The sequence below is a fragment of the Eutrema salsugineum genome, unplaced genomic scaffold, assembly GCF_000478725.1.
Source record: "Eutrema salsugineum unplaced genomic scaffold, Eutsalg1_0 scaffold_10, whole genome shotgun sequence".
NCBI lineage: Eukaryota > Viridiplantae > Streptophyta > Magnoliopsida > Brassicales > Brassicaceae > Eutrema > Eutrema salsugineum.
The window spans coordinates 9,241,647-9,259,585 of NW_006256908.1; the positions used below are offsets into that span (position 1 = coordinate 9,241,647).

The 17,939-nt window shown below is 34.2% G+C and overlaps 4 protein-coding genes and 1 pseudogene across 5 annotated transcripts; 2 read left to right on the forward strand and 3 right to left on the reverse strand.

Annotated features, from left to right (window-relative positions):
• The first annotated feature begins 241 nt into the window (after positions 1 to 241).
• Positions 242 to 5,860, forward strand: LOC18026856. The gene is made up of 4 exons (XM_024148385.1): positions 242 to 1,285; positions 1,372 to 1,437; positions 1,514 to 1,709; positions 5,793 to 5,860. Exons 1-4 carry the CDS (start codon positions 242 to 244, stop codon positions 5,858 to 5,860), a joined length of 1,374 nt encoding a protein of 457 aa, XP_024004153.1.
• On the reverse strand, positions 2,461 to 4,328 carry LOC18026857 (WAT1-related protein At2g37450). Its single transcript, XM_006410868.2, has 5 exons — positions 4,189 to 4,328; positions 3,279 to 3,552; positions 3,018 to 3,179; positions 2,763 to 2,914; positions 2,461 to 2,674 (listed from the first exon to the last, which is right to left on the reverse strand). Exons 1-5 carry the CDS (start codon positions 4,326 to 4,328, stop codon positions 2,461 to 2,463), a joined length of 942 nt encoding a protein of 313 aa, XP_006410931.2.
• Positions 5,861 to 6,583: 723 nt separating the features above from the next.
• LOC18026858 (WAT1-related protein At2g37460) lies at positions 6,584 to 9,029 on the reverse strand. Of its 2 annotated transcripts, none has more exons than XM_006410870.2 (6): positions 8,743 to 9,029; positions 7,871 to 7,933; positions 7,408 to 7,759; positions 7,164 to 7,325; positions 6,916 to 7,067; positions 6,584 to 6,825 (listed from the first exon to the last, which is right to left on the reverse strand). In XM_006410870.2, the coding sequence occupies exons 1-6, from the start codon at positions 8,940 to 8,942 to the stop codon at positions 6,612 to 6,614; spliced, it is 1,143 nt and encodes a 380-aa protein (XP_006410933.1). In that variant the 5' UTR covers positions 8,943 to 9,029; the 3' UTR covers positions 6,584 to 6,611. The 2 variants fall into 2 exon arrangements, with proteins under 2 accessions (XP_006410933.1, XP_006410932.2); XM_006410869.2 differs by having other exon boundaries at positions 7,871 to 7,936.
• Positions 9,030 to 15,375: 6,346 nt separating this feature from the next.
• On the reverse strand, positions 15,376 to 16,121 carry LOC112081603 (annotated as a pseudogene).
• A 784-nt stretch (positions 16,122 to 16,905) lies between these two features.
• On the forward strand, positions 16,906 to 17,486 carry LOC18026859 (histone H2B.8). The gene has a single exon (XM_006410871.2). The coding sequence runs from the start codon at positions 16,975 to 16,977 to the stop codon at positions 17,374 to 17,376; it is 402 nt and encodes a 133-aa protein (XP_006410934.1). The 5' UTR covers positions 16,906 to 16,974; the 3' UTR covers positions 17,377 to 17,486.
• The last annotated feature ends 453 nt before the right edge of the window (positions 17,487 to 17,939 follow it).

The window sequence follows — 17,939 nt, forward strand, 5'->3', positions numbered from 1 at the left end:
ATCATTTACTTGGACAAAGCTTTATGATTGGTTATTGAAACATGTGTGTATCAAAGAGTCCACTTTTCGTAATTTGGTAATGGAATAACGTCTGATTTTTAATTGATTTTTTGTGAGTTTGAAGCTATTACTTGGATTGAAAGGTAAGCTCTAGTGATGACAATATATGCTCAGCTCTTTTATCTTTGTGTTGCAGTCTTTTCCAAACCAAAGTTTTTGGATGGCTAAGAGTGATGGCAAAATGGCTTCTTATGATAATGCTTCGAAGCGTCCTCATCAATGGCTTTTGGATGGCTCAGAGGCAGATTTACTTCCAATTAACAAGAAACATGCGCATGAAACTCCTACCACCAACTTGTTTTCTGGAGTGATTAACTCAAACGTCCCATCATGGGGAAACACCTTCTGTTTTCAGTCTATTCCTGGTCAATTTACTGAACGGTTATTTGACACCGAGAAGGTCACTCCAGGAAGGAGTGGGATTGAGGAACCTTACGGTGATCACTCCTTTGCTTTATCCATGTCCCACACATTTGAGGATCCACAGTCTGCAGTCAGCTATGGTGGGATCAGAAAAGTGAAAGTTAGCCAGGTGAAGGATTCCGAGAGTTTTGTATCGTCTACTAATGCGTACAGGCCGGTTGATGAGAATTCCATGTGCATGGGTATTGCATTTGGTAAGGAAGAAGAGAATATAATCAGTGAAAGTTATGACAGGGAAAATGACGTCTTTATATCAATGGGTCAACCATACAGTAAGGGTAATGAAAATATACTGCTGCCTCCCTACAATGATAGTAACAATTTTGCTTCTGATATTGCTTTCGACAAGGTTGACAGTAATGTAATATCCATGGGTCAAACATATAACCATGTTGACGATAGTGCTGCATCAAAGGGTAACATGTTTCACAAAGAGAGCACACCTGTATGTAGGGATGGTGTATATAACAGGAACGGTAACGTCGTGCAAGACTCTTGTAGCAAGGGACAGAGTACAATCATATCTTTTGGTGGTTCCATTGATGATGATGCAAATAACTCTGCAAGGATAAGATCCAAGTATGAATTTATGATGGCTCAGTCCACACCTGAATTACATGAAAATCCAGCTAGCAAAGATTTGGTTGGATCTAGAAGCAACGTGCTTGTTTCTGCGGAGAATGAAGAGACAAAAGTATCAAAGAAAGTTCAGAGCAATAGTTTTCCTTCTAATGTAAGGAGTTTGCTATCTACCGGTATGCTCGATGGAGTTCCAGTAAAATATATTGCTTGGTCTCGTGAGGTAGCTAATATAAATGCGCTGTATTTCCCAAAGATTTGCAAATCAAAGGCATTGGTTTATAATTTTTCTTTTGCTGTTTCCAGAAGGAGCTGCGTGGTGTTATCAAGGGTTCTGGATATCAATGTGGATGCGACTCATGTAATTTCTCTAAGGTAAGCTACATATTGTATTGAATCATGCAAGATTACTTGAGGACTCTGCCTCTTGACAGAAAATGTTTTTCTCCAGGTGGTCAATGCATATGAATTTGAACGGCACGCTGGTTGCAAGACAAAGCATCCAAATAATCATATATACTTTGAGAATGGGAAAACCATCTACGGGATAGTTCAAGAGCTCAGAAGTACACAAGATATGCTGTTCAATGTTATCCCAACAATGACTGGCTCTAGTATCAACCAAAAATCTTTTCGTCTGTGGAAAGGTGAATAGTTTCATGCCATATTTGACAAGATAATTTTGAATTACGTAAACGAAACCAGCTGGTCTTTTTTCTAATTTTATGTCCTTACATCTGTATTTCAGAAACATATTTAGCTGCTACACGGGAACTTCAGCGTATTTACGGGAAGGAAGAAGGAAAGCTACTCTGAATTATCTATGTAAAGTCTTGTTGTACGCATTGCTGATAAACTCTACCAGTGGAGAATTAATGATTTTTCCTTTATATTGGAGAATTAATATTAGCATAGTTTTACATTACTTCATTCATCAAAACCTAAAGATGAATGTAAACCTGTATATTTTCACAACTAACCATCCTTCTATTCTCAATTCTAGAGTTTTCACTTTGCTTCTAAGTTTGTCCACTAGGTTGGTTTAGTAGTCATGATTGATGATTTTTGGTTTAAATGGCAATATAGGCCATTTACTCGGTACAGTATGATTGTGCCTCTTATGTGTAGAATTTTGCCATTTCTAATCTCTTTGGTTAGATAATGAAGAACTGATGAGATAAAAACAATTAACTTTTAGGAGAATGATAACTTTAGAAGCATTCTTGGTGTAGCGAAGACACTATAATAATCACATTCATTGTTTATTATTTGAATACAATAGTCATCTTTCTTTTGTTTTGCATTTCTTTTCCTCCAATTGTGGTAAGTAGTTCTATCCTAAAGTTGCTTCTGAAGATGACTCTTCCACCAAAAACATTTGTGCCGATATTGTACATTTTAAGCGGTTTCTACAACGGTTCTTTTCTTTTCACATTGCTTGCTGAAAGTAATGACTTCATGATCAGCACTATCCTTTCCATTTCTGATCAGTTTTAACTTTGGTTGGGTTGATTCTTCCTCTGTTTGTGGTGTGAAAGGATTTTCATAGTCTTTGGTTTTAACCCATATTTCAAGATAAAGTCCGGCACATATAACCGCCGCATCAAGGACCCTACCAAGACAAAAAAATTTCATTATATTTCGTTTTATCTTGATTATCTAACTCGTCTATGTTGTTTTTGTTTGGTGTATTTACTTACCTTCCCAAATACATTTGTTCAGAAAAAATGATGCTTGACATAATTGCTACTGCAATCATACAAAGAGTTTTGAAAGCTGTTACAAACATGGGACCATTGGTTCTCATCACCACTCCTCCAATGTAGTAACCAAGGGCTGAACAAACTATCCCCTAATTTTTTTTTAAAATAATTCCGAATGATTTTAAAAATTAGGAGGAATAGCTTACAAACATGAGACATTGTTTTACTAATTAAGACATGTTTAAAACTTACACTGTAGCTGACTGTAAGAAGTTTCATGTCCCAACCAATGGTCCAAGCGCTAAGATTTCCTCTCTCCATTACTAATGCCACAATTGCTCCTTCTATAGTCCCCATTAGGCATATCAATGCTGTAAGAGAGAGTTCGGCCGGATAAATCTTTAAGGTAATTGCCTGAAAAAAACTTTTGATTCATCGTTAAAATTAATTAAAAAAATATATGTGTGTTTTAACCTTCTAAAATTGAAACATGCATATACTTAAATATCTTACTTGGAGGATATGAAAACATGCATAGCTAAAACAACCAATTGTGACAAAAATTGCGCCTTTGATGGAGTTGTGAATATCGGTCCCGGCTGTGTTTTGTGCAGATGGTTCTTTGGTCCAGAAGAGGTTGAGAACTGGACCTTTGACAAGTGTCATGACCATAGCTCCTCCAACTGTAACCGCTGTCCCGACCACTTTACCCACGCTTCTGATACTCCGAAGCTTCAGTCTTTCGAGTTTAAATATCAAGGCGAGGATGAATGTGACTGCAGGAAGGGTGTTATATAGGGCAGTTGCAAACGTTGCTGTTGTATACTCCATTCCCAGACAGAATAGATTCTGATCGATCACTGGTCTATTATATTCCGAAAAAAATATTTATGCAACAAATTGAAACAAATTGGATTCAGATAATGTGTTGGAAAAACCGAACTGAATAAAAAAGAAATATTACTCGAGTAAGCCAAGCAGTGTTATCTTGAAAAAGACCATCCATGTCATCTTTGGTCTCACCTCCCTGTTTTTTACATCATTACCAATTAAACATTATATTTTATTGCAATTCTAATTAAAATTCTTATTAACGACTTGTGTTCATATGAGAAAAAAAATCTTTATTGAGAAAAATTTAATAATAAAAAATTATTAGAAAACTCAAGAAAAGAAAAAAAAAGAAGTGAACTTCATTCAAATCTCATCTATCTGTGTTAAAATTACTAAAATTACTGGATTAACGACCGATACATATTCCATTTTTGACTGAATTCGTTTATTTTTTTGTAATGACAAAATTATGTAAAAAAATGTAAAGAACTCACATTCAATGATTGACACTGACCAAACATTCAATTTTGTTTTTTTATAAAGAAATTTATATAAAGAATATAGGAGTAGCGAAAGGGCTCATAGCTATGGTAGATGACGGTAGGCAGCAAGTATGAATGTACTTATGCCTTCATTGAGTACGGCTTTTGTGAGAATATCCATTCCCGCAAACCCTACTTGGAGAAATATTACTAAAACAAAGGGCATCACCATTTTTATGCAGGCCATCTTCCTTATATGTACCACCAGAATTGTAAAAAAAAAAAACAAAAAAACTGTACTCACCTAAAACTCACACTGGAATAGTAAACAAGTAATTGAATTCTTAAACACTCAATTATACCTGCGGAATAAGGCGATAAGGTTTTGAGGTTTATCATCCTTATAGAGAACAAATGCATAATCTGTTTAGCAACAGATTCCCTAAATTGTGGAAGGCCACGATTACTTAATTCTACACTGCGGGAATCTTTTAACAGATTGTGTTTAATTATATTATAAAAAAAAACTATTAAAAGAGTTTATTTATAATATCACTATTAATAATGCGAATTCTTATATTATACACTTGTTGATTTGAGCAATATTAAACAAGCATAATTGACTAGCTTGTTACAAAAAAAAAAAAACAAGCAGAATTGAAATTTCCACATGGATATCAAAATGAGTGAGTTTTAAAAATTAGATCTGGTCCAAGAAGCACTACTGTAGGGAAGTTATTGAAATTCAAAACTTTTTAAAATACTCGAAGCATTTTTGTGAAGCAAATGTAAAGATTTTTGTTTTTGTAATATCATTTGTTCTATCAACTGAAGTTAAATATTTTGCCAATGTATTTTCTCTAGTTCGTTCAAAGGCGACTCCAAGTTAATTATGAGTTTTCTTAATTATTTCCTTTCTCTAGTTCGTTCAAATACGTTATTACCTCTTCTAACACTTCACTTCTAGCCACCTGCTTTTTTGCACGAACATTCGATATTAGTAAACGGAAAGCTGTTTGTTCCTCCATCAATAGATGGCATTCTCGATATATAACTCCTGATAATATATATCACACTAACGTTTACTCAACAAACTTAAAGTACCCTCTCGAAAATCGCATATACACATCAGTAGAAGTCAACAAGAGGTTGCTCAAAATTGCCATCATTGGCTAAGTAAATAAAGACAACGAATTCTCTAGAAGCGGACAATGTTCCATTACCATGAGATGTAACATTGAATTTCTTTTCAGAAGAAAGATAAATTCAATAACATGTACGTATTGAAGATTGTTCAAGACAAAAGAGAAGCTATAATTAATAATGAACTTATACCTCCTGTTATAACATGCCTTGTTCCTACTACAACTCCCCTTCCCCATTGCGTTAGATGTTTCATAGAACAAAGAAAAAAAACGGTTAAACTGCTTGATCTGTTGTACGCATTTGTACAAAAGAATATTTTATCCTGACCATAGCAGGCTCCTAGGAAAGCTTCCAAATAGTATATGATTCTCTGACGGCTACAACCACTTTCGCAGTCATGGAGTAGTTATCCACTCTGGAATTTCTAATCATCAAATCTCTACTATCAACCAAATATCCTTTCGACTGTGGAAAGGTGAATAGTTCATGCCGTTTTTGACAAACTATTTTTGAATTACTTATACGGAAGCAACTGGTCTTTATGTCCTTCAATTTGTATCTTCAGAATCATATTTAGCTGCGACACGGGAACTTCAGCGTATTTACGGGAAGGAAGAAGGAAAGCTACTCTGAATCATCTTTGCAAAGTCTTGTTGTACTCATTGCTCATAAACTCGTTACCAAGGGAAATCATCCCTTCAATTAGAGAAGTAATATGAGCCCAATTTTACATTATATACTTCATTCATCATAAATTAAAGATGAATGAATATTTTTATATATTCAAAACGAACCATCCTTTTATTCTCCATTTTCCTTTTCCATATAAATGAAGTGATTTTTAGTTTTCTCATTGAGAATTATATATAGCGTTTCACATTGCTTTTAAGTTTGTTCACTAGGTTTCTACTTATTTAGAAGATTATAAACACAGACTCAGGGTTTACTATGTCTGGTTTAGATGGCACTGTCGGCCATCTACTCAGCTTAAGTGCCATCTTTTCTCCTTGTTCCGAGACAGTTCTAAACAGTATGATGGTGCCTCTATGTGGTAGAACTTTGCCATTTCTAATATCTTTAGTGAAATAGTGAAGAATGACGAGGTTAAAACAATTAATTATAAGGAGAATGGTAACTTCATTTTCGATATATATTCTATGCATTAAAGGTATAGATAGCAATCTTGGTGTAAACACTGATATAATCATATTCATTGTTTATTACTTGAGTCCAATAGTTTCATCTCTTTTTTTTTTTTGCCATCTCTTATCCTCTTGTACAATTATTTTCCTCCCATTGTAGTTAGTAATTCTATCCTACAGTTGCTCTGAAGCATAATAGAATGACTCTTCCATGAAAAACATTTGTGTCGGAGATTGTACAATTAAACTGTTTCTACAACTGTTTTTCTTTGTTCACCTTGCTTGATGACATTAATGACTTCATGATCAACATTATCCTTCCCATTTCTAATCAGTTCTAACTTTGGTTGTGTTAATACATCATCTGTTTGCAGTGTGGAAGGATATTCATAATCCTTTCCTTTGCCCCATATTACAAGATATAGTCCTGCACATATAACCACCGCACCAAGAACCCTGGCAAAGAAGAAGAAATTTTCATGATTTTTTAATTCAATCTTGATTATTAAAGTCATGTTTGATGTTGTTTTTTAGTTGTTTCCTTACCTTCCCAAGTACATCTGCTCAGCAAAGATGACAGTCGACATAATTGCTACTATGATCATGCAAAGAGGACTAAAAGCTGTTACAAACACAGGACCTCTGGTTTTCATCACCACTCCTCCAATATAGTAAGCAAGCGCTGAACACACTATCCCCTGCATGCATATTACATTCCAACAATTTAACTTATTGACAGCCTACAAAACAATATATGAGTCATTGGTTTTTCTGACACATGTCTGAAATCTTACACTATAGGTGGCTGTAAGAAGTTTAGTGTCCCAACCAATGGCCCATGCGCCAGGGTTTCCCTTCTCCATCACTAGCGCCACGGCAGTTCCTTCGATTGTCCCCATTAGGCATATCCATGCCGTGAGTGAGAGCTCGGCTGGGTAAGTCCTCAACGTGACAGCCTGAAAAAACATTGTTTTATCATCAAATTCTCAATCAGTATTTTTACCAAAAATAGAAAAAAGAAAAATTTGTCTGCCTTACTTGGAGAATCATGAAACATGCATAACTGAAACAACCAATTGTGACCAAAACTGCGCCTTTGATGGCGCTGTGAATATCAGTCCCATTTGTGTTCTGTGCAGAGGATCCTTTAGTCCAAAAGAGGTCGAGAACTGGGCCTTTTACAAGAGTCATGATCATAGCTCCTCCAACTGTAGCCAATGTCCCAACCACTTTACCTGCGCTCCTAATGCACCGTAGCTTCACTCTTTCGAGCCCGAATATATATGCGAGGACGAAAGTGATTGCGGGTAAAACATTGTACATGGCAGTTGCAAATGTAGCCGTCGTATATTTCATCCCCAGGTAGTATAAATTCTGATCGATCACTGGCCTGTTATATTACATAAAACATGAAAGAAAAAAATAAATCAAATTCAAGCCAAAAAAAAAAAAAAATTGGAGATTTGTGGAAGAATGAAGATGAACTAAATTAAAATATTACTCGAGTAAACCAAGAAGTGATATCTTGAAGAATATCATCAACGTCATCTTTGGTCTAACTTTCCTGCTTTTTACATCATAGCCATTAAATTATATTAGAACGTTTGTTCAATTATTTTTTCAGCCATAGAGATTCCAAACTTTTGAACCATATTAACATACTTTTTTTTAAAACCTATATATTAACGCACTTTGTATCATCCTTTTTTTTTTTAATGAAGGAGAGGGACTTATCCTTATTTTAGAATCATTGTCAAAAAAGGACTTATACAAATTGGTTCCTAATATGTGTCAAAATTACTGGATTACAATCATAGTACTGAGCATAACCACTATTTGATTACGCATTAAATGTTTAATAGAAGCACTAAAAAATATGTGAAGTACTCACATTGAATGCATGGCAGTGATGGAAGCCACAGAAAAGCAAAGATAAAAACCGTTACAAGTGTTTTTGTCTTTTACAATATGTCTGACCCTTTCTTATCAAATTAACTACGTCACAAGCCTCGTTCTTTCTTTTCGCTATTTTCATCCTTTCAACACACTAAAAGTCCATGCACAACCCCACACAATTAAAAATAAAAATAAAACCCAATATATATGAGTTTCATCTTTTTAATAAATAATCCGTTTTGTTGAACAGGGTCGCAATTGTTTCTACACATTTGTTTCTTCACATTTACGTATGCATTTTCCACTTGCATTGATTATAAATATATTTATGGAAACAAAAACGTTTAGAAAATATGTAATGCATACTCAATTTTCGATATAGATCAAACTAAATGATAATCTACGATCATGGTCTTGAAACTACAAACCAAATTTTGAATTAAAAACGTTGATATAAAGAAAAGAGGTAGAAAATACTTGTCGAAATAGAATGCGAACGGGGCCATAACGACTGTAGCAACGGCATGACGGTAAACGACGAGTACATAATTACTCATGCCTTTGTTTAGTACAGCTTTTGAGAGAATGTCCATTCCTGCTAATCCTACTTGCAGCAATACCACTGAAATAAACGGCCTTGCCTTCTCCATACAGTCCCTCTTCTTTACTTCCTCCATCCTAATAACTTAAGATCAACAATCTAACTCTCTATCCCTGTTAATTATATTTAAAAGTAGTAGCAATAGAGATATGGGAGGTAGGTTTGTTTTAATTGGATGATTTGTTATGACTGTCTTGGTTTTCTCTCTTTATATAGGGAAAGGGATAAAAGGATGTGATGTTAACATTCTTCTCTCTACGGAAACTTATACGTGTATATGTTATTGTAAATATATAATATAAAAATATGTGTGGAATGTTATTGTTTTTGTTTGTTATATATTTCGAGGCAAGTTGTCATACCCTACCCTGAAATTATGGGCCCTATTTCTCTACCTTATCAACTAGAACCAAAAGATGTACAAATTTGAGAATTTGTATTTGATCTTCACATAGCCTAACTCAAGAAACAAAAAAGTTGGCTGTGGGTACCCATATTTGATCGAAATCTAACGCACTTTGTATCAATATTCTCTCATTCAATTTATTTTCTTGATTCTAACAATGTATTTATGCCTGGTTGTACATCGTTGGTTCTTAACTGTATGACTACCAATACCATAGATGTATTTTCCACACAGATCGAATTGCATTGTTACATAGAATTATAGAAATGCTATAGGCTAGATTTCAATGTATTTAAGTCTTTTATTATTTCACTAATAAATATATAGTAACTTTAAATGGTACTTTGGTATTTAGTGTTCTAATTATGGTTGGAATTTATTCATCGGATATTTTTTACGAAATTAACGATCTTCAAACATTTTTGATGATAATTTTACTAAAACATTACAACATGATTAGACCTTTAATCCAAGAGATTTTAGACGGAGTTTAGATGGTGCGAGAGTTTTCACGAGTTCTTTTTATATATAAAAATTAGAAGTATAAGTGATTATATCGTCACAAGAAAATTCTAGCGGCTAGCTTTTGTGAAATTAAGAGCTACTAAGATTTACTTCAACTGTACTCGGAATCAGGACTGCTCGGAATTAAGAGTTATGATTTTGTACTTTCTTCATCAGTAGTATTATTTGTTTTTCATAAATGTCTAAAGCACATTTATGGTCGCCTAACTCTAGGATAGGTGTTGATGCGTCGAGTTCTTTCAAGTAGAAAGTATAAACTATCTAAATGATTAATGAGTCACGATATACCGACACTGTTGGGTAGAGTTATTATTGGTTAGATTTTTGCTTTTTCCTTTTTTATCAAGTTTTTCCTATTCTATTTTAATTCATGGAATAATTATTGTCGTAAGTGCGAATAATTGCCAATATTTTTTGGACAACAACAAAAAAAAAAATAATTGCCAATATTTTGGGTCCTTTGCACTGTTCTCATTTTGCCACTTAATTTCTGGTGGAATCACTTTCATTGTTTTCTTTGCATATAACTTTGTTTTCTGAGAAAGTAGGATCGGTTCTCTATCAATATTGATTCGTTATTCTGCACTTGGCAGGTATGAATCCATGTACGATTTAAGGATCGAAAAACGATATACACAATTGTACAGTTGAGTATTTAATTATTATTATCTTCATAATTATTGGCTCCAAAAGGGCAATGGACAACAATAAAAAGCAATCCAAACCTCTAAGCTTAGGAATGTGAAAATAGTTTGAAACTTAAAAAGACTGAGTCAAACCCATGGATTGTTTGGTTCTTTTACAGAAATATTCCCTTATTATTGCCGAACACTATTGGCCTAAGCATAATTTTCTGACATCCTCTCATTGTCGAGATAAGGGAGTTTTTGTAGGGTTACTTAATTAACTCAAGGTAATAGACCTTATGATTGGGCTTGGTGTCGGGAGCTATATATGCTACGTTGGTTTGGTAGTTGATGATAGAAACGTCTCTTATACGGTTACAAATTCTTATACTGACAGAAAACTATTAGCATTTCTTAGAACTAAACATAAAAACTTGTGACTGACGCCATGAGTGTTAGGTTCGTAACTCCGCACTAAATGAGAGATGCAGGCTCAACAAGTTTGCACATGATACGTTCATATGCATATTCCCATCTGTATTTTAATGATTCTACACGCGCAAATCAAACATAAAAACTACAAGTGCCTCCATTGTAAAGCATCATGTGAGATGTACACGAGGGAAAACATTCTCCGGGTGAAGGAATTTGTTGGTGGCCTTCCGAACAATTTCTCTCCTCCTAGAGATTCGCCACATGGCTCTCTGTTGCTGATCAGTCTCTTACTCTCTTATGACTTAAAAATCATCCTAAACAATTAATTCTCCAAATATACAATGTTATGAATTAATTACAATTATAAAGTAAAATAACACAACATAGAATTAGCATATCCCAAAGACAATTGTACGTAACTAGTTTTTTTTTCTTAAACTAAAAAAAATCAACAAAAAAGAAACATGAGTATATTTTAGTCATGAACAGACAGCACTTATTTCTTCCCCCTGTGTAAATTTCTAGTTAAAAAGAATGGACTCTTTCAAAGTTGAGTCAAGCCACTTAGCCACACATACAATTTAACATTAAATCTTAAAATGATCATACACATGCTACTATATGCATACATATACGTTAATATATACATAATATATATGTCCTATGCATATATAAAAAATCTTATTAACATAATTATAAGTTCAAGTTAACCAAAACCTTAAACGTGCTTTGTAAGAGCCAATAGGAGACGTGCAAGATAACACTGGGGATTCTAAATATCATCTTCTTTCCCTTTTGGGCTGACAAAAAAGCAAGATTCCGTGTGGTGCACCATTAAAAAAAAAAGATAAGAGAAGAATAAACGAACTGCAATTAATTCAAAGCGATCAAGAATTTTTCTTTGATATATTTGCAGTTTATTTATTCTCTTATCTTTTTCACCTTAAATCCCAAACTTTAACAAGGGTAGAAATTCCAAGAAACAAAATGGGTTATTTTACACACACACACGCACACAAAAAAAAATCTACAAAAAAACCAAGGTAAAAACTCATAATGTCGTATACGCTACTTAATAGGATTGTTAAATGTAAATGCGAGTTTATTCCACCAACTAACGCATGTCTAAAATCTAATGACCTATAATATCTACTAGATATATATGTGGACGTAGTGACGTACTATACGAAACCGCATAGTTAAGTCTGTTTTGAAAGCTCCAAATTGAATGTAGGCATCGAAAGCAAAAGGTGAAGAATGGGATCCATTAATTTATATGGTCAAAGATACAACAAACAAAAATACGTAGTGATCGTCTTCTTCTGATCAAGTTTCCCTATTGCTCTTTTTCTTTTAACTTGTTTTGTAATGCTTTCTTCCACATTATTGTCTTAATGCTTTTTTCTAGCATTATTGTGTGTGCTAATGCTTTGGGCGGTCCTCATTTTAAGACATATGGGCACTGCCTTTCTTTAAGTACTTTCTTTTTATCAGAAATTATACACCAATTATAAGATTTAACTTAAATGAAGCTTATGAACATCTATTTAGTGGAATTATACTATTTATTTTCTAATATATCATTAGAAAATGAAAATGGACTTGCTCATAGATCTCCGAATAAGATCCCATTATACCTATATGCACGACTACGTTCAACAGTCTGTTTTCTTACTCCCAAATTATGGATTTATGTATTACATTTCAGTCGATCTCATATCACTATTTAATATCTACATTATTTAATATGCTACAAATCCCCAGAGACCTACATAGGCATCATGAATTTATTGGCCATGATTGTATATGGAGGGACATGCTTTAGTGTGATTATATATGGTGTTGTTAGGGACATGCTTTAGAGAGTCTCAGAATATTATACTCACTAATAATGGTCACGAGTGCCAGTGTAACGATTACCCATTTTTAAATTAAACTTTTCTTTATAGCCTTTAATTTCCTTAGGAAGGAAATTTTAAAAATATTATATAATCTACAATTATTTCATCCTAATCTTCTTCGTTTGTTTGAGGACTGAAACATACATAAAAATGTATAAACCACTTATTTTCTTTTTACATTTTCGGAGTGTAGTCTATAATCATTGTTTCGCTTTCTTGCTATTGTAAAGAATCTCACATTTGATAGAAGATGTATCACACAGTAATATGCAAAGGACAGGCTAATTTACACACTTTCAATTTATTTTGACTTGAACTCTTATATGTACATTAGCACAGTATCAGAGTTTAGTTAATTTAATATGTGTATGTTGCATGAGATAGTATGATTGTCCAATAATTGGATCAGGTCGATATGTACCAATATGATATATCATATCACAAATGCGTGTTAGGAAGATCACATCTTATATAATATGAGATTTAAAGTAAAATATCAGGACATGAGATGAGACTCATGAGAGAGCCAGAAATATAATATGATGAGCTATGAGATTGCCAGATGCTAGCTGTCTTAGCTATGGAGATAATGACTTAAGCCTTTTTTTGTATAATATGAGGAGAAATCTCTAGTGTCTGCTATAATTATCAGACTTATTTATCTTCATAATTTCGTTTAGTGTTAAAACCCCAAGAAGCCAGTTTTTCTAAATTTTAAATGAAGTTACTTAATTTTAGAATTTTAAAAAGGGAGCAGTTTAAATGAAGTAATTAGTAATGAAAAGATGTAGGTAGAAAAAAAAGCAATATATACTGATTAGAAAGATGAGTGAGGAAGAAGATGTGTGTGAGATATGGAGAACAAATCTAAGTGAAGTAGTTGGTGATTGGTGGGAACATTACTTTGGAGTGTGTCTGTCTTCATAAAAATGGTGTAAGTCGACTCAGACATCAGTCTTATCACCACTTGCAGCTTTATTTCTTCGGTGCGTTCTTCATCAGATTTAATTAACCTCCGTGCTTCTTTGCCCTATCTATTATCACCACTCACAAACTTTTTTTTTTTAAAAATTATTAATAGTTTTAATCATGACACATTAATAGATTCTTCATAGATTATGTTGTAACACCAATCATGAGAAAAGCTTATTCATCGAACTTATTTTAAAGATATATATAGATTCCAAATGGTTTATTCGTGTTGATTATCGAATTACATTTTGATAAAGCAGAATATAAAAAGGAAACGGATATTGTTTGAAAGTAAATTATGCTAATCTAAATGCTAATACGATTTGGCTTTGCTTTATTATGGAATCAGCAAAAATAAAGGACGATTAGGAGATGCAAGTATGTATGTCTTGATCTGTGAACTATAAAGCAGAGAATAGGTATCACCTATAAATGCATTGTGACCAAAAAAAGAAAAAAGCAAAAGATGAACCCATTACATGGAGACGTGCAAATCATTTCCAATCACATACCAAAAATTCTAACCTGTCTTCTCTTGATTGTTACTGACTAATTAGTTTTTTTTTTTTTTTTGGTAAAAACTGACTAATTAGTTATGGTTCCGAAACATATAGATATGGAGATATGTTCCTGGAGACAGATCAGCTTGGTTGATCGTGATACTGTTTGTGGCTACGAAGAGCAAGAGCACAATGAATTGTCAACCAGTAATTGTTATTGCAATCCAAAATGCATCGAGGTAAATAAATTGGTATAAAGGTGGTTTATGGACTAAATTAATTTTGTTCGGATCGGATGTCAAGTAACACAATTAGAGGAAAGCAATCCCAATTTCAACAGAAAATGTATTGTCTGATATATCAACACAAAGACATGAGAAGAGTTGTTAGCTCATTTTGGCGCAAGAGAGTTGTTAAAATATACAATTCTAATGGATTTTAGTCCTGCTTACGTCACAGGCTCACTCGATCACAGAGTCACAGCTGAATATATTTCACAGAACTACAAAATTTGTAGTACAAATGGATCATATATTATTAGCATATGGGGAAACCCAATCAAAGGAAAAGTAAGAGTTCTAAAAATAAAACAAAAAACACGAACTATGTTTTTTCTCAAAGAAGAAAATTTCAAACTTATCTAGACATGTTCACTAATGAGCATTACAGCTAGATAAGTTCACTATAAAGAAGATGATCATACATTTGATTTCTATCATTTTATTAAACAACTTGATTCAATCTTGCTTCCAGATGTCGATCGAAATCTTGAATTTTGAAGTCAAAACTATGCTAAGAGAGAGCCTTGCATAATAGTCACAGCTTTGCCAGTGAGCAAAAACTCTTTGCTTCTCCTTAATTATCATAATGAATCTTCAGTGTTCCAATCCTACGCAAAGCCTAAAGTACTCTTATCCATATGTGTGCTTTCTTTTAGAACTCCTTGTATGTCTTCTTCCAGAAATGTTAAATTCGGCAGCGAGAGATTGAAGCCATTCGTCGTCTCTCTCATGCTCCTCTGCAAGAATGCACACTTCTGCTTGGTTCCCGGATCAGTATTCAAAGGGAAACCACGCAGCAATGTGCATACTTACAGAGAAGCATGAGAGAGACGACGCATGGCTTCAATCTCTCGCCGCGGAATTCAACATTTCAGGCTTGACGTAAATGTGAAACACTGAAGGTTCATTATGATAAGTAGAAGCAGAGAGTATATCTCACTGGAAAAGCTGTGACGGTGATGAAAGGGCTCTGTTTTAGCGTAATCTTGACTTACAAAAGCTGTGTCTGGAGCACGCATGAAAACCAGATACATAGAAAAGGTTTCTTGAGAAACAAGGCATACTATGTTTTTATCGGTTGAACTTGCTTTGGATATAGTTTTATCAGTCGTGGTTCCTCGGACATCAACAATGGTAGCTCCGTTCAAGGCTTTGGAAAATAAGCTGGAGGCGTCACTGATATTGATATCACAAGTTGGAATCACATGGAAATCCAATTTGATCAAGATTGATCCTCCTTTTAGTTCACTATTACCGAGCTCTAAAGTATCTGGAACCCGCTTGGCTGTAAGAATCCCTGATCGTGTTACAAACTCGACCTTGTCTGAATTAACCAAACCGTTTGAAAATACACTATGAGCAGATGCCTTAGTTCCATGCGTCGTCTCTCTCATGTTCCTCTTCAAGAAAGCATGATCCTGCTTGGTTCCCCTTAAAGTTTGGCTCGGTGAATGCATCAACCTGTTTTACCAACATTTTATCAATCTTGATAAGCTAAAAGAAGGGAAGGAATAGTTACGTAAGCTCATCTACTTTAGAAACAAAAACAAGAAAAAGAAGAAGATACAGTTACCACATTGTACTTCATAGCCTGCAGAGGCTTCTTCATGGTCATGGATTCATGGCCATATCTATCTCCTCTTCTTCTTCTTCTTTGAAATCTATGTCTCTCAGTGTTGATTTATATTCAGCGAAAAAATCACAGCTGGATATGATCATGCATCAAGCATGAAACAACCAAATGTGACCCACTTTAAATTTATTACATCAAAGATATATATTTTAAAAATCTTAAAATAACACAAGAACAAGTTCATCTTCCAAAACTACCGCAACAACTTTCCTTTTCAGTTTCAAATTGTGTGGCTTACTTACCCTTTTTTTTTTATTTGTTCCACAACACATATTTCACATTTACAATAATAAATATACAAATTTTAAGTTATTTTATGATTGTTATATATTTAAAACTTATAATGTTATTTTTTCTGTTTATTGATTCAAATATTAAACAAAAATCAACAAAAAACAGATGAACCATTACTATCATAGTATTTTGGATTAGTCTTTAGGAGAGTACAAAAATAAAGAGTTTGAAATACATGTAGGAAGCAAAATCTAAATCGAACGTAGCTCGGGAGAGTAAAACCCAAGTCCGCACAACCCAACTCAATTAGTGAAACATCATATAATTGCTACCTTGGGCTCAATTTCAGCTACTCCATAGGCCCAATCCAATATAAGGACCGAGGCCGCAGATTGTAGAGATCAGATAATCGTGACCGTTCATTCATTACTACCACGTCATCAATCCTCGCGAAACACAAATATCCAATAGAAAAGCAAGCATATATCTCTATATAAACAAATCTCATTCTCAATCATTCATTCACTCATCATCGACGCGAAGTTCTCGTAACAAACACTCTCAATCAAATCACTCAAATTTCAGATCATCTCTAATGGCGCCCAAGGCAGCGGAGAAGAAACCAGCGGAGAAAGCTCCGGCGGAGAAGCGGCCAAAGGCGGAGAAGAAGATCGGAAAAGAAGGAGGGAGTGAGAAGAAGAAGAAGAAATCGAAGAAGAGCGTGGAGACATACAAGATCTACATCTTCAAGGTCCTGAAACAGGTTCATCCAGACATTGGAATCTCCGGGAAAGCGATGGGGATTATGAACAGTTTCATCAACGACATCTTCGAGAAACTCGCTCAGGAATCGTCTAAGCTCGCTAGGTACAACAAAAAGCCGACCATTACTTCGAGGGAGATCCAGACCGCCGTGAGATTGGTCTTGCCTGGAGAGCTCGCTAAGCACGCCGTATCTGAAGGCACCAAGGCTGTTACCAAATTCACTAGCTCTTAAGAGATTTCTTTCTGTAAATTTCCTGATTAATGTTTGGGTTTGATTCGAGATTTATGAAGAGTATGTTTATCCTTTGGGTTTGTTTTTTATATAGCCTGATTCCCTGAAAAGTGGATAATTCCAACTTGATCAATTATCAAAAATCAAACTTTTTGTTTTGGTTAACAAAAAAGTCCGAACTTGTTCTCATTATTGCCACACTTTCTTGATTATTGAATTTGTAACAGGTACGCGTGATATTTTATGGGAAATGTGAAGAGCTGATATATAACGATTCCTTCCCATTGAGATTTAATTATTGTAACAGCTGCGTTTTAGAATGCGAATTTTGTGTTCTTTGTATGACTTGCGTTTGAGACTAAGAATTCCCAAATTGATGCTTTCTTAAAAAGAAAAGATATGATGGTAAACGCATTGTTCACAACGCTAAAAGTGTTTTTTCAAATAATAATAATAAACAAAAGGTAAAAAATTATGTAAACAAACGGATAAGCTGTTGAATCAAGGGACTTTGCATCTGTAATCAGTTAGCGCAGATTATAGATCGACGGCCTAACATACGG